General features: G+C 50.5%; 1 protein-coding gene across 1 annotated transcript in view; it reads right to left on the reverse strand.

The window, feature by feature from the left end:
* LOC126457024 (mesoderm posterior protein 1-like) overlaps positions 1–6,352 on the reverse strand; it is a gene marked incomplete at its 5' end in the record, with an annotated part of 44,610 nt that extends 38,258 nt beyond the window's left edge. Inside the window, one exon of the mRNA XM_050093040.1 lies at positions 5,656–6,352. Coding sequence (XP_049948997.1) covers positions 5,675–6,352 — 678 coding nt within the window. The remainder of the gene's footprint in view (positions 1–5,655) is intronic.
* Positions 6,353–14,665: the final 8,313 nt, after the last annotated feature.

Consider the following 14,665-nt stretch of genomic DNA (forward strand, 5'->3'; position numbering starts at 1 on the left):
AGGTCTTTGAAGTCTTTGTGACAGACTTTAAGGGGACTGATGACCTTCGCTGTTTAGTCCCCCTTAAACATCCTAACCACCACCACAGACTTTAAGGAGTTTTAGATCACGCCATGGGGAGTAACTTCTATTGGAGACAACGTGTTCGCTGATGCTTCCTAGTAACGTCAGGAGTTGCCTGAGATTGGTAACGACCCTGAAAGGCAGCAGGTCGGTTGAAATGTTTCAAATGGCTCTGAGCACTATGGGACTTAACTTCTGAGGTCATCAGTCTCCTAGAACTTAGAACTACTTAAACCTAACTAACCTAAGGACATCACAGACAACCATGCCCGAGGTAGGATTCTAACCTGCGACCGTAGTGGTCGCGCGGTTCCAGACTGTAGCGCCTAGAACCGCACGGCCACCCCGGCCGGCGCAGCAGGGTGCAGGCAGTCTCTGATGTTAATGGGCAATACTCGTTGCACATCTTCGAATAATCTTCTCGACGTCAAACACACTAGGCTGAGCAAAATCTAAGTTCCACATTCGCTTCTAAAATTTCATTTTCCGATTACAGATGTTAATTTTTATGGTTTTCTTGGTAACATTAATCGGCGCCTATTATACTACACACATGATCAGTATTCACTGCTGATATGATGAAATCTTGGCGTTTAGTCTCAGCGAGAATGTTGTCTCTTACATAAATTTTGCCCCATGACATCATCTGTCACTTCTACACGTTTGTTACAAGGAATTTCAAATACTCTGTATATGTATTTGCTCAGTAAGAGTCTTTATAGTATTATACACCACTATTAGCCCGTCCTGTCCGATTACACACACGCATGGGACGATCGTAAACGAGTTTCTGTATATCTCCATTCGCACCCTACTCCTATTTAATTCTCAAGATGTTTATGCGGCAGATGGGACAGGGACAGCATAAACTTTCTGTATTCCAGAACAGGTAAGGTTCCTTTACCCACCAGGATTTATTGAAAACAGCGTCATCTTTCTTCAATGATTGCCAGTATAGCTCCATGTGTTTCTGTGGGTACTTTCCCTGACCATCTCTGTTGCACTTTCGTATTCGATATGCCCATCTGTTATGGTTTTAGCGGTGGTCATCAGAAATCCTTCTATGTCTCGTGTCACGCCTGCTTGGCAAAGACACGAAAATTTGAAGCTGTGTTCTAGGATTGGTCGCACTAGCATCTATTATGCTGCTAACGTGTCAGATAGCTTGCACTTCCTCAAAAAATGGCTCTGAGCACTATGGGACTCAACTGCTGAGGTCATTAGTCCCCTAGAACTTAGAACTAGTTAAACCTAACTAACCTAAGGACATCACAAACATCCATGCCCGAAGCGGGATTCGAACCTGCGACCGTAGTAGTCTTGCGGTTCCAGACTGCAGCGCCTTTAACCGCACGGCCACTTCGGCCGGCTGCACTTCCTCAAAATACTCTCAAGACATATGTTACTCGTGTTTGTTCCCTTTCAATATCTCTTCGTTGTTCAGCACCTTTGAACCCAAATAATGTCTCAAGATAGAAATGTTTATCATAGTTTAGTAACTAGGCGCTGTAGAATATTATGTATTGTTATTTGCCTTTACCTTACATTTATCCGCAACAGAGTTGCTATCGGCACAGAAATTGTAAGTGGGACTACTGTTCACGTGGTTTCTGGTTTCACTTAAAAATTCCTCACTGTAACTATACCTGCGCGAGTTGAAGATAACACAAGTGACTGACTAGTCGTCCTGATGCTATACGTCGTGGGCGTCGTTGGAGCTAGGATGGAGGTGCATGCAGTCAACACCTAGAGTTCCCAGTCGTGGTCAGCTGCCCGACTTTGGAACCATTATTTATGACTCAATTACAAATCCGAGTTTGTGCTCTGTCTCTAATGACCTCGATGTCGACGGGACGTTTAACTCACTCTTCACTTTTTTATGATTCAGACGGCTCCTCAGTTTGTCTCACAAGGCTGAGTGGTTTCAGCAAGGAAACATTGCCGGCAATCTCAGGTACCAATCTCGAACCCTCAGCATCCCAGTTTACACAGAGGAGCGAGTTAGAAAGTATCCATCTACGATAGTTTGCTGTGATAAACAGCATCATCAGGTTGAAATGCGACAGTAGTGGTGATCCTGTATGGTAAAGAGTTCACGTGTACTGACAACGGTGGAGGTTGGAGCACACACGATGTTACCTGTGTTTATGTTGAACATTCGTACTGGATTAAAGCAAAAAAAGAGTCTTTAAGAAAATCAAAGACGTAATAGCTGATCTCGAATGTACAGAACTGCACGAAAAATGTGCTTGATCTAAACTGCTCTTATGAAAAACGGTGGTGTGGAGCATTTATATGTAACGCTGCTCGTCTTATCCCGAGAGTTAATTGAATGGACATCCATTCAAGGTCTAAGGGAGGAAGTTTGGTAACAGGAAAAAAAACAAAATATCGTGAACCAAAACACACACATTTCAATGTCTTCACTGTGTTTAAAGTAAGTATGCTATCTGAAGAACATACTTTTTCGCTACTGTCCTGATAATGTTGTACAGCTATTCTGTCCTCAAAGAGCAGCTATTGGATTTCAGTGAGGTGATAAAAGCAAAGTGGAACAGAACAGCACGCACTTCTGACTAAAGTCCCTTTTTCACATTCAGCATCGATTATGCAGGTTATGACACTGACATATGATTAGCTTCGTTGAGAAATGTAATTAGTGTGGCGTATGTAGGAGTGCGTGAGAGCGGAAGTAATGCTGAAAGTGAAAAAGTAGATTTAGTCGGAAGTTCATACTGTTGTTCCACTTTGCGTCGACGACCTCATTGAAATCCCACACCTGCTCAATAGCTGTGCAACACTATCATGTCAGGAGAAGTTAGAAGTTCATATAGCATAATTATGTTAAGCAGAAGGAAATATAGTAACAGCACACAGCATTGAAATATGTGTGTTTTTGGTCCTATAATGTCAATATTTTGTTTCATTGCGTTAGCACATTTCTTCTCTTAGACATTGAATTGGCAGTTGTGGTATCATAAATGCGTAAACCGTGATGCGTGCCGCCACGTGGCCGCAGATCACATGACATACAGCCCACGGTCAGCCGTTCTTAGCGCATGCGCAGCGCTGTGAGGTGGACAGCGTAGGAGCTTCCTATGCACCCTCCGCCGCCTGGTGCTTCATAAGCGCATCAGCATTTCACTGCAGGTCTCGCCTCGGACTTCACTGTCGCTGATACCGCGAAGCCACCCCATTCGATTCGCCATCTTCAGGATTACAGTCCCACTCTGGAACTGGACTACTCACAAGGGAAACTCCCCTTCTCCCCCCCCCCCCTCTGCCCCTCTCCCCACAGATTAAGTGATAACATAGCCCAGTAGATAGTCCGTCAAAAACTGAACACAGATCAAGCACGAAAACAGAAAGAATATGAAGCAAAATATAAACATGGAAGGTCCAAACTTAAGAAGTGCAACATCGAGCAAAGTGGAGGAGCGATGGCGTCATGGTAAAGCGACCACGGTGTTGGCTTGCAAAGCGGGCGAGCAGTGTTAAAAACTAGCTCGTGCCATTTATTTTTATTTTTTTCACAAAATTATGAACTGTCCGTCCTATAATTGAAATGGTTGTTCCCTTTCTGTAATCTTGGCAGTTGTCGTAATATACATTGGCTGTAGAATATGAAATGTTCGTATGGCATTGTTTGCCGGGAGGCTCCACGCGGGGGAGTTCGGCCGCCGTATTGCAAGTCCTTTTTAATTGACGCCACTTCGGCGACTTGAGAGGGGAAGATGATGAAGGACACACAACACCCAGTCATCTTGAGGCACAGAAAATCCCTGACTCCGCCGGGAATCGAACCCAGGATCCCGTACGCAGGAAGCAAGAACGCTACCGCAAGACCACGACCTGCGGACAGTCATGTGGTAATAACATATAACCGTAGCCAATTGTTCAAATGGCTCTGAGCAGTATGGGACTTAACATCTGTGGTCATCAGTCCCCTAGAACTTAGAACTACTTAAACCTAACTAACCTGACATCACACACATCCATGCCCGAGGCAGGATTCGAACCTGCGACGACCGTAGCGTAACCGTAGCAAGTAAATGTGATTGCACAGTTAGAGCGGGCGAGATACCATACAGACTTCTCAAAGGAATTCAACAGTCAAAACTTCCAAAATGGAAAGCAACTTTCAAAAACATTAAAAACGTACGTTGTGATAGAGCACAGGGAAAACTGCGAGACTGTGAAATTGCTACCTTCATTTGTTGCAGCTTATGTGAAAAACTAAGGAATGATCACATTCTTATTCATACCAACTCCTAAATCTGGCAAGGAGGCATCACTCACTCACCAGGCGTACAAGTTAGGTGGGTCGCTAAGAGATTTCTATCATATGACACAGGTACAGTCAATAATGGAGAGTATGATGTACCAGACGTATTTTCCGGTGGAGGACTCGGCTGACTTGTCATCTCGTCATCAAACGTTTGCGGTTAAAATTCGAAAGCCATTTCCTTTCGGCTGCTAATAGTGTAGTTGTGCCTCGCGGAAGGCCGCGTGGTTTGAGGCGCCATGACGCGGATTGCGCAGCCCCACCCGCCGGAGGTTTGAGTTCTCCCTCGGGCATGGGTGTGTGTGTTGTTCTTCGCATAAGTTAGTTTCAGCAGTGTGTAAGTCTAGGGGCCGTTGACCTCAGCAGTTGGACCCTTCGGAATTCAACACACGCCCAGTGTAGTTGTGCAGGGCCAACTTTCATTATAGGTTTCTCTCTTACATCTCGCTGTTGCAAACAAAGGTTACAGCACGACACAGACAAAAGTTTGAATACAGTAAAAAAAAAAAAAAATTATTGGTACGAGGTAGCTTTGAAGACGCCTCGCATGAAATGTAGGCTAACAACATGACCACTTAACCGCGACGTGGTAGCTCTTCTCGGTTCCTCTATGTTGCATTTCTAATACTTGGACCGTCCACTGTTTTTATTTTGCCTTTTTTTCGCAGTGCAGTACACCTTCTTCCTGTTTACATGCCTAATCTGTGTTCAGTTACTGACGGGCTGTCCACTGGGCCCTATTAATACTAAATCTCAGGAGAGGAGGGGGGGGGGAGGGGAGGGGAGGCTGCGCGGGTTTAGCCGAGCGGTCTAGGTCGCTGCAGGAATAGACTTTGCGGCTGGTCCCGGTGGAGGTTCGAGTCCTCCCTCAGGCATGGGTGTGTGTTTGCCCTTACGATAATTTAGGTTTAGTAGTGAGTAAGCTTAGGAACTGATGACCTTAGCAGCTAAGTCTCATAAGATTTCACACTTTTTTTTGGAGTGGAGGATGCGATGGGGTGTCTCCCTTGACACAGATTCTGCTTCACGGAACTCCAACCTCAGTGTCATCAACAGACTATGGTGATCGTGTCGCTGTGGCTGTTCTAGCCGTCATTGTAGCATTTCATTATTCGGATTTCGACTTTCCCTTAATGTCCCATAAACATGTTGTCTGCTCACGCCTGCTATTATTTGTTGTCCCCCATTCACGTACGCAACACATATCGTGATATTCTACTACCACTGATCACATCTTGGTGCGGTTCTGAGCATTCGACGTCACGCACTTTCCGTTCTGAGAAGTTTACTACTCCTCTCGCACTCACCAAGCGTGTGCAGCCGTTGTCACCGGGGCGCCAGGAATGCGTCATCCAGCAGCGGCGGCGGCGTCAGGCAGAGGTCCGGGGGCGGCCACGTGTCGTCGAGCGCGGGCGCCACGCAGTCCGCCCCCAGCGACGACGACGGCGTCAGCGACGGGGGCGGCGTCAGCAGCTGCTCGCAGCCGGCCGCCGCGTCACTGGCGAAGAAGCCGCCGCAGGGCGCGCTCTGCGGCAGGATCAGCGTCGACACCGGGGGCAGCGACACCGCCGCCGACACCCCCAGCTGCAGCGCCGCCGCCTCCCCGACAGTCTGCTGCTGCTGCTGCGGCGGCGGCAGCTGCTGGGTCTGCAGCGCGGAGTAGGGCACGGAGAAGACCTCTTGCTGCTGGCCGCACGGCGCCGGCAGCAGCGCGGGCGACGGCGGCGAGTACGAGACGGTCTCGAGCGCGCGCGTCAACTCGGTGATGTAGCGGATGGCGAGGCGCAGCGTGGCCACCTTGGTGACCTTCTCGCCGGCGCGCTGCTGCTCCTCGGACGCGTCGTCGTCGTCGGACTCGGGGGCGGCGGGTGCGGCCAGCGGCGGCAGCGCGCGCCGCAGCGCCTCGAAGGCGGCGTTGATCTCGCGCATGCGCTCGCGCTCGCGGGCGTTGGCCGTCCTGCGGCGGTACCTGCTGAGCGGCTGCGGCTGGCGGCGCCGCGCCCTCCTGCCGCCGCCGCCGCCGGTCCGCCGCCGCGCGCCGCCCCCGCCGCCCCCGCCCTCGGCCGCCGGCGACGCCTCCCCCGAGCACTTGCCGCCGTCCTCGTCCTCCGTCGAATCCTCCTGCGAGCGCTGCCGCCTTTGCGTCCGCGGCCTCAGAGAGTACTTGCTCGCCCCCGACTCCGCGGCGGGCGCCGCCTCCGCTTCTCGCTCCGTGTTTTCCTTGGAGCTGCCGTTCGCAGCAGCGCAGCCATCTTCGGTAACCTCGGGCGTATTATTATTCGAGTCGAAGATCGGCAGGGAGTTTAGGTACAGCAATCCGTCCATCTTACTGCTGGAGGGAGCAGGCGTTACTGGTGTGCCATCACTTGATAGCAATCTTTCTGATTTCAGTCATTCCCCATCAAACTGCAGACTTCGGTTGAATCTGTAAAATATTTTAAAAATGTGTGTTGATACTAAGAGGCATTCTAAATTAAACATCTGACAGTACACAAACGACAGAAATTAGTAAAATATCTTAAATAAGATCACGAATTTTTCTCCTTGTACACGAAATATAGAGGACAGAGGGAAAAAAATTAGTGAGACAAAATTACAGTTCCCATTAGAAAGTTATATATCATTCTCAAAAACATCTCCGACTTGGGAAATGTGTGCGAGTAATGCTCAAAGCATGAAGGAACAACATCGTAGATAAGATCTCAGCTAGGGAGGCCAGTCATCTTAGGTTCGTTGTTGAGAAGTCGATCGAGAAACCAGAATACAATATCTTACAAAATAGGTAGGAGAACTATCGGAAAACTGCCTACCTTAATCAAAAAATAAACTTGGTGTAGTTATATCTGGAACCGCGTGACCGCTACGCTCGCAAGTTCGAATTCTGCCTCGGGCATGGATGTGTGTGATGTCCTTAGGTTAGTTAGGTTTAAGTAGTTCTAAGTTATAGGGGACTGATGACCAGAGATGTTAAGTCCCATAGTGCTCAGAGCCATTTGAGCTATTTTTTTGTAGTTATATGTACGAGTATAACGTAAATAAATGCTGATAGGCATTCCTACAATTTTGCAAAAACAGAAATAATGTCTGATAGGTAAGCGGCAATCAGTGATTTTACAATGTTACTTATAATCCGTCTTGATTGCAAAATTTTTATTCATATTACCGGTTTCGGTTGATCTAGAACCATCTTCAGATCTGATATTTCGGTTACAGGAGTAACCCGTCCAAATCCAGTAACTTTCACATGCTGAGTCACATGACTGTAACCGAAATATCAGATCTGAAGATGGTTCTAGATAAACCGAAACCGGTCATATGAATAAAAATTTTGCAATCAAGACGGATTATAAGTAACATTCCCACCATTCGCTGAGGTGACCAAACTCATGTGATACCTTCTAATATCGCGTCATATCTTAGTTTTCCCAGCTTAGTACAGCATCTCGACGTGGCGAGGACTCAGTTTCCTTTCTTTCAGGAGTGCTATTTCTGCAAGGTTCGCAGAAGAGCTTCTGTAAAGTTTGGAAGGTAGGAGACGAGATACTGGCGGAAGTAAAGCTGTGAGGACCGGGCGTGAGTCGTGCTTCGGTAGCTCAGTTGGGCAGTCGGCTTTCAGCCGTGTTACCGTGCGGACGGGCTCGGCGCGCCGGGCAGTGCTCCGCAGGTGTTGTTGTTTACCCGCTAGCGCGCGGTCGCGTCGTTGTCTTGCCGTATAGTACCTGTACCGACCCGACATGGCGTTCTCATATCGAAAAGCTACAATCAAACTAACGTTCAACGCATCGTACACGAGACCGAAGGCCCATGAAATTGAACGGTTTCTACGAGACATCATGCACATCGAACCACAAGAACTGATAGGAATTCATCTGTCTATTGTAACCAGCACAGTGTACCTCAAACTGATTGACGAAGCGGCCTGCGACAGATTACTCCAACGATCTGCAAACGGCTTTCGCTTCTGTCACGCAGACGGTAACGTGAGCGTGGTAGGAGTTGACCATGCTGGTCTGGGGGTGCGTACCGTGCGCATATTTGAACTACCGTTCGAAGTCCCTGCCAACCTAGTCGTTGATGCGCTGCGGCCATACGGCACGGTTCTGAGCCACACAGAGGAGAAATGGAACACATTCGAAACGTACCCTGTCCTTAACGGGGTACGACAAGTGCGCATAGAACTTAAGAAGCACGTTCCATCGTATGTTTTCGTTGGTGGCTGCCGCGCAATTGTTATATATGATGGACAACCGAGGACCTGCTCGGGCTGCGGCCAGGAGGGCCATGTTAGAACTGAGTGTCTGCAGCGCCGCCTCGTTCAGGTGCCCCGCAATGAACTTCCCCAACGATCCACTATGACCTCTCTCCCGCTAACATATGTGGAGGCGGCACGACATGATGTGATGGATGATCAAAACCTGCTACCTCCTCAAGCCGCTGCCAGCTCCGTTGGAGAGTCAGCGCCGTCGACGACGCCGCAGCCCAACGGTGCAGAGGTTCCTACAGCCTCCGCCCACCGCAGCGTCGTGGGCACCCAGCCACCGTCACTGTCGGGATCAGACACAGGGGTTCCTAGCGACCGAGACTGTGTCGAGCCCCGCCCTCCAGTGGTTGTCGAATCTCGGACCCGAAAGCAAAAATCACCCAAGCGACACAAGAAGAGGCGATTGTCAGCTGACGAACAGGACAGGAATGTGAAGCCGGCGGAAGACATCGACTTCGTTGACTCGCCCACAATTGCAACGGACTCCAGTGGCATCATTCCGCAGAAGGTGCCTGAAGACAAGGAACACTCTCCTAAATCTGGTGGCCCAGAAAACGAGGCGCACTGCGTCGACTCCCAAAATGTGGGCTCCTGTGAAAGCGTCCAGCCCCCAATGACATCACAATCGTCTATTGGTGATTGGGCAGACGATATGGAGGCAGATGATGCACAGCAAACATCGCTATCTCCACCAGAGCCCATGGATGACAATGGGCCCGGAGGGCTCTGCCAGTCAGGGACTTCTACGGCACAGTAATGCACAGCATGCAGGTGGATGGCTGTGTGGTGTGTGATGTGTGAAATCACTGTGGGATTGCACCGGCACACTGCCTCCGCCACTTGATATGTCTCAGTCATACCGTGTGGGAACAGTCAACGTAAATGGTGTCCACTCCACTGTCAAGACCCGCATGTTACACGACATGATCAGAGCGGCAGACTTGGACATTGCCCTTCTCCAGGAGGTCCGTCCCGAGCTGTGTTTAGACCTATATGGCTACACCCCGTACAGCCTACCCGTAGGTGATGGCGCAGGAGGAACGGCCATACTTCTCCGAGATGGCATAGACGCGACGGACGCGACGTACTTGCCGAACGGTCGAGGCATCGCACTCACACTTGGCGCAGTGCGCCTCATTAACGTCTACGCTCCCTCCGGTAATTCACACCGCGGTGACAGGCATGTCTTCTATTCGGAGGAGTTGGCCCCACTTTTGCAAGGAAATATGGACCATTACATAGTGGGCGGCGATTTTAACAGTGTTCTGCGGCCCGAGGACCAGATACCGCATTACGTCCCATGCCCCGCTCTACAAGCATTGATACGTGACCTCGCGCTCCACGACACATGGCTCTTGCATCATGGGACCCAGAGTGGATATACGCACTTTACCAGCCATTCTGCCAATCGTCTGGACCGGATATACGTCTCGCGTGCCCTCCGCACAGCAACCCGTGATGCAGAACTCTGGCCGACGGCCTTCACGGACCATCTCGCGTACATCTGCACTGTCACCATGCCCCGACAACTCACAAGACGCAGCAGGGGCCCGTGGACGCTGAACGTCTCCCTCCTTCGCGAGGAAGCGTGTCGGCGAGCAGTCACTGACACGTGGCGTCGATGTATCAGGCGCCTGCCTATGTATGCTTCCACGTTGCTGTGGTGGCTGGGATGTGTCAAACCTGCCCTCCGAAAGACCTTGATGGCCTACGGGCGTGACAGATCGAACTGGCAAAGGGCAACATCGGAATTTTACTATACAGCGTTACGTGAGCTGGCGACGCAACCGCCGTCTCCCGAACGTCAGATGTCCGTACAACGCATCAAAGCTCGTCTACTTCGCATCAGGACAGAGCAGCTAGACGGTGTCCGCATCCGTGCGCGAGTGCAAGACTGTATCCCCAACGAAACAGCGTCAGTGTATCACATTGTGCGCGAGAGGCGCCACCGCAAACGTCAGCTCATTACGGCGGTAAACACGGAGGACGGCGGGCGCGCAGTGACACAAACGGACATCGCGCACACGTTCGCCAGACACTATGGGACCTTGTACATGGAAGATCCGCCAAATGTACGTGATTATGACGGGCTGTTGCACGATTTTCCCGCCCCTCGGGACGTGACACCCGATGATAGTCTGCTGTTGCCCATTACACCCGACGAGCTGACATCGGCCTTGGCACGCGGTGCACCGAACAAGTCGCCTGGACCGGACGGTTTACCCCTGGAATTCTACCGCACTTTTTACCACCTTATGGGTGACAAGTGGCTCCAAATGTTTCAAGACCTGATCCGCCCTGATTTCACTGTCCCCACAGAATTCACAGAAGGCATCTTGATCCCAGTTCCGAAACCGAATGGTGGTTGTAGGTGGCAGGATTTTCGCCCACTCACACTCCTCAACAACGACTACAAGATCTTCGCCCGTATCCTCCGCGCGCGTCTCCACACCGCTATCGGGAAAGCCATCCACACCGATCAGACATGTTTAGGTGGTGTCAGCAACATTCATACGGCGTTAGGAGCATACCGCGACGTAATTGCTTTGACGGCGGCCTGCAAAATACGAGGCGCCCTTGTCGCCGTAGATTTTGACCACGCATTCGACCGCGTCGATCACGGCTTCTTACGCGCAGTTTTGCATCGCATGGGCCTCTCTCCGGAGTCTGCACAGGTGGTCCTTCGACTTGTCCACGGAGCGCGCTCCCGCATGATGGTCAACGGTTATCAGTCTGGTCACATTGTTGTTGGACGGTCAGTGCGACAAGGGTGCCCCCTGTCGGGCATATTATTTGCTGCAGCACTTGAACCAGCTTTACATGGTCTACGGCAGCGATTAACTGGTATCTCCTTGCGGGACGTGACCTTTTGTTGTGGTGCATTCGCCGATGACGTGGTGTTCCTGGCCAGATCAGAGGATGAAATGCATATGGCGCTACAGTGGCTACGCCAGTACGGGGCGGTTGCTGGGAGCGTCATCAACGTGAAGAAGACAAAATACATGGATGTCGGAGGGCGGATTTCCCACACAACGGAGGTGCCCTTTGACAAGGTGCCCGTACTCAAGTGTTTAGGAGTGCAATTCTATAGCAATGTCCGCCGCACGGCGGCGGCTACGTACCGCCGGCTCCTACACCAGACACGTGCTCTGCTGCAGGACAACAAACTGCGTCGCTTGGATATGCTCCTCAGAACACGTTATGTCAACACCTATCTTGTCTCAAAACTGAACTATTTTGCGCATATCCTTCCCTTGACAGCTACGATGGCTGACAGATTTCAAGCAGCATATGGACATTTCGTAAGCACCGGTCTGGTTTTTAAAGTCCGATACGCCACCCTGACACTGCCGCAGCGGGCGGGCGGTATCGGTTTAATTCAGGTATATAACCGTGCGCGATCGCTTTATCTCAACACTATGCGTCGCACGTGGACCTCTGCCCACGCCACTCTGACGGGCACCCTGATAGCGGAAGTGGCACCACACTCTCTGCATCCGCCGGTTTCTGTAGGACACATTTCACCGGCACTCACCCACATCAGAGACTTCTTTATTGACTTCAGCTACTTACGTTCAGAACTTCCGACGACACGGAAGCCCAGCACAAAAGACTATTATCGCCTCTATCAGCAACGGCAACCTGTAAATACGGTCACCCACAGACACCCTGAAGTTGCCTGGAACACGGTGTGGCGAGCGGTACACACGCCTTTTCTACCTACGACGGTGCGTTCATTGTGGTACGTAGTTGTGAATGGGAAGTTCGCTACTCGTCAGAGGTTACATTCCATACATCTGACGGACGACCCCTTGTGTCCGACATGCTCAGTCGCTGACTCGGATGCACACCGTCTGACGTGTGCCGCGACCAGCGAGTGCTGGCTACTGACGCAGCGCATGCTGGCATTACTCTTGCGGCGATTGCCGGAGTCTATCTCCCCTGATGACGTATTGCGCCCCGACGTCGTATACTTTCCATCAACCAGAACGAACGCCGTTAACTGGCTAAAAGGCATGGCCGTTTACTACATATTTTGCGATGCTCCCAAAGGCACACTCGACTTTTGGTCCCTGTTGATGACGACACATGCAGCTTTCAGCCGCCACCCGAAGTACAGAACTCGTTTCGCAAATTATTTAGGTTCATTATTTGCGGATCCTCCTGCTCACTGGGGCGTTCCGGGTATGAGACGCTGAAAATGAAGAAGAATCCTGGAGCATATTGATCCTCTACGGACGGAATAGGGGGGAACCCCTCCCAACAGACGAGAAGACGACTCGGACGCTCGGCTACGGCAGTTGTAGGATCTTTCTTTGTAATGAACCAAAAATAAATCTATAATACAAAAAAAATGTTATAAAAATTACAGAAATAAATAAATAAAAAGAACAACATCGACAAACCCACTCCATCCTCTTCCTGATCCTTCGATCCTCGAACTCGAACACGTTGCTTGGGCGTGGCGGCGGGATGGCCAGGCTTCGGGTGTCGACCCCTGCCCTACCCGGCGTCCTGCTCCTGCAGCGGTTCATTAGGAAAAAAAAAAAAAAAAAAAAAAAAGTTGGTAGAGCACTTGCCCGCGAAAGGCAAAGGTCCCGAGTTCTAGTCTCGGTCGGGCACACAGTTTTAATCTGCCAGGAAGTTTCACTAGGCGGTTAAATGGTTGAACGTCCACGACTCTTCACAGAACGTGCGGCTAGGGGCATTGTCTGCTCTGTAGTGTAGGATAGATCTGTGTTTTAGAGCACAGCATTCACTGTACATTGTTGAACATGGAGCTCCGCAGCAGAGCAGTCCTACGTCTTCATGTGGTGACCAACGACATCGTGAATTGCGATTGCATTGGGCACGGGGCTATCGCGATTCGACCGTCGATCAATGGTAACGTGTCGGCTCTCCGAGTGAATCACATTTTTGCTACACTAGGTGGCTGGTCGTCATAGATGTAATTGGCAGCTCAGAGACGTACAATGCGCCACAGACGCAGGGTGGTGAGAGCAATATTATGCTATGGGAGACATTCTCCTGCGTTTGAGTGGGACCTGTGATTCGAATCGGGGACACACTGGCAGCTGCGGATCATCTGCATCCCTTTATACACGATGTCTTCCGCGACGGCATTGTCGTCTTTCAGCAGTATAATTGTCCGTGTCTCGGAGCCAGAACTGTGCTACAGTGCAGCAGTGTAGACAACTCACCTTGATGTCTTGGGGAACAGATTCGTCTCATGGAAATCCTATGGAACCGTATAGGCCGCTATCTGGCGCCTTCAACCGCGTACGCAAATCAGTGGCCCGTTATTTCCGCGAATTAGATGACCTTTTTGTAGACATCTAATGTCATATACACTACTGGCCATTAAAATTGCTGCACCACGAAGATGATGTGCTACAGACGCGAAATTTAACCGACTGGAAGAGGATGCTGTGATATGCAAATGATTAGCTTTTCAGAGCATTCACACAAGGTCGGCGCCGGTGGCTACACTTACAACGTGCTGACATGAGGAACGTTTCCAACAGATTTCTCATACGCAAACAGCAGTTGATCGGCGTTGCCTGCTGAAACGTTGTTTTGATGCCTCATGTAAGGAGGAGAAATGTGCACCATCACGTTTCCGACTTTCATAAAGGTCGGTTTGTAGCTCATCGCGATTGCGTTTCATCGTATCGCGACATTGCTGCTCGTGTTGGTTGAGATCCAGTGACTGTTACCAGAATATGGAATCGGTGGGTTCAGGAGGGTAATGGGGAACGCCGTGCTGGATCCCAATGGCCTCGTATAACTAGCAGTCGAGATGACAGGCATCTTATCCACATGGCTGTAACGGACTATGCAGCCACGTCTAGATCCCTGAGTCAACAGATGGGGACGTTTGCAAGACAACAACCATCTGCACGAACAGTTCGACGACGTTTGCAGCAGCATGTACTACCAGCTCGGAGACTATGGCTGCGGTTGCCTTTGACGCTGCGTCTCAGACAGGAGCGCCTGCGATGGTGTACTCAACGACGAACCTGGATGCCCGAATGGCAAAACGGCATTTTTTCGGA

The sequence above is a fragment of the Schistocerca serialis genome, chromosome 1 (genome assembly GCF_023864345.2).
Source record: "Schistocerca serialis cubense isolate TAMUIC-IGC-003099 chromosome 1, iqSchSeri2.2, whole genome shotgun sequence".
In the NCBI taxonomy this organism is placed as follows: domain Eukaryota; kingdom Metazoa; phylum Arthropoda; class Insecta; order Orthoptera; family Acrididae; genus Schistocerca; species Schistocerca serialis.